This window comes from Trichinella spiralis (assembly GCF_000181795.1).
Source record: "Trichinella spiralis strain ISS 195 chromosome Unknown Scfld4043, whole genome shotgun sequence".
Classification (NCBI taxonomy): Eukaryota; Metazoa; Nematoda; class Enoplea; order Trichinellida; family Trichinellidae; genus Trichinella; species Trichinella spiralis.
This window is the reverse complement of record NW_003530982.1, coordinates 1-1,165: the sequence shown is the minus strand read 5'-3', so window position 1 is coordinate 1,165 and position 1,165 is coordinate 1. Positions and strand designations below refer to the sequence as shown.

Sequence of the window (1,165 nt, the reverse complement as noted above, 5' to 3'; positions counted from 1 at the left end):
AACTGTAGTTTTAGAGCTTGAGCCAACTATAAAAGTCAATATCCACAGAGAGTATATTAAATAAAAGAATGTTTTTATGAACTACATTTTAATTTTAGCTAAGGCTGTAAATATAATCGCAATGTAAAATGAAATAAAATGAATAAAAAAATATTCCAAAATGTATTTAAAAACAATGCTAAATATATTTTCAAGAATTTCAAGAATGAGAAGAATTTTATTTGGCCAAAATAGGAAAACAAATGTACATAAGAGAAAAGCAAAAGTTTTTGATTTATGACATCTCAATAAGCTTCAATCTTTAAATTTAATTAGCTGCTAAAAGAGCATTAATATAAAAGTATGTGTTATGAAGTACCTTTAATATGGAGTTATTTGAATTGGAACAGATGCAACAATTCAATGGATATTCAAAATTATACAACAAACACTGCAAACAAAATACAACCACGCAAAACAAAAATAATGAAAAAGAAAATTCAAAATGGTTTTTTCTTGTTTATTTAGTGCATAAATAGATATATATATATATATATGGCACTCAAAATAGAAATTGTAGAAAATTGAAAAAATGTTCATACTTTATGTTATAGTTATATATACCCTGCAGTTAGGCGTAACGTCCGTTGACTTCCAATGTTTCCAAGATGCGAATGCTTTGGACTGGTAATGCAAACTCACGCACATCATACATCAAACTATTTCATACTACCTTTTAGGTTCTTCGTCTATAAATTGCCATCAGGAAAATCCTCACATTATCTTAAACCAGCTGATGCAGACTGGACAGCTGCTGCAGATATAGATGCCCAACAGCAATCAATTCATTGTACAATGAATAAGTATATTGGTTCACAAAAAAGCAAAATACAAATATTATAGCATACAGCAATTATCCTCCACATAATAAATTTGAGCTTGCCATGAGTCCTGGAAAAGGTAGATGAAAAATGTATCACATTAAAATTATGACATTAAGGGAAATTATTTAGGTGTAATAATGGCTGAAGATAATAATAAAGGATTGTGGTTGGTACACACAGCAAAGTATTTTCCAAAATTAGCACTTGGAATAGGAGATGTATTTTCGAAAGAGAAGACCACAAAAGACGCAGCTGCCTTTTTATGCATGTCATATTGTGATGTTAATTTAAGGGTTATGGTA

At 29.3% G+C, this 1,165-nt stretch overlaps 1 protein-coding gene across 1 annotated transcript; it reads left to right on the top strand.

Moving 5' to 3' along the window:
* Positions 1-98: 98 nt before the first annotated feature.
* Tsp_15304 (conserved hypothetical protein) lies at positions 99-1,156 on the top strand (the record flags this gene model as incomplete). The annotated part of the gene is made up of 4 exons (XM_003367568.1): positions 99-123; positions 720-842; positions 890-939; positions 993-1,156. Coding segments are annotated over 4 exons (362 nt in total), but the record flags the coding sequence as incomplete, so codon positions are not given.
* Between the last annotated feature and the right edge of the window lie 9 nt (positions 1,157-1,165).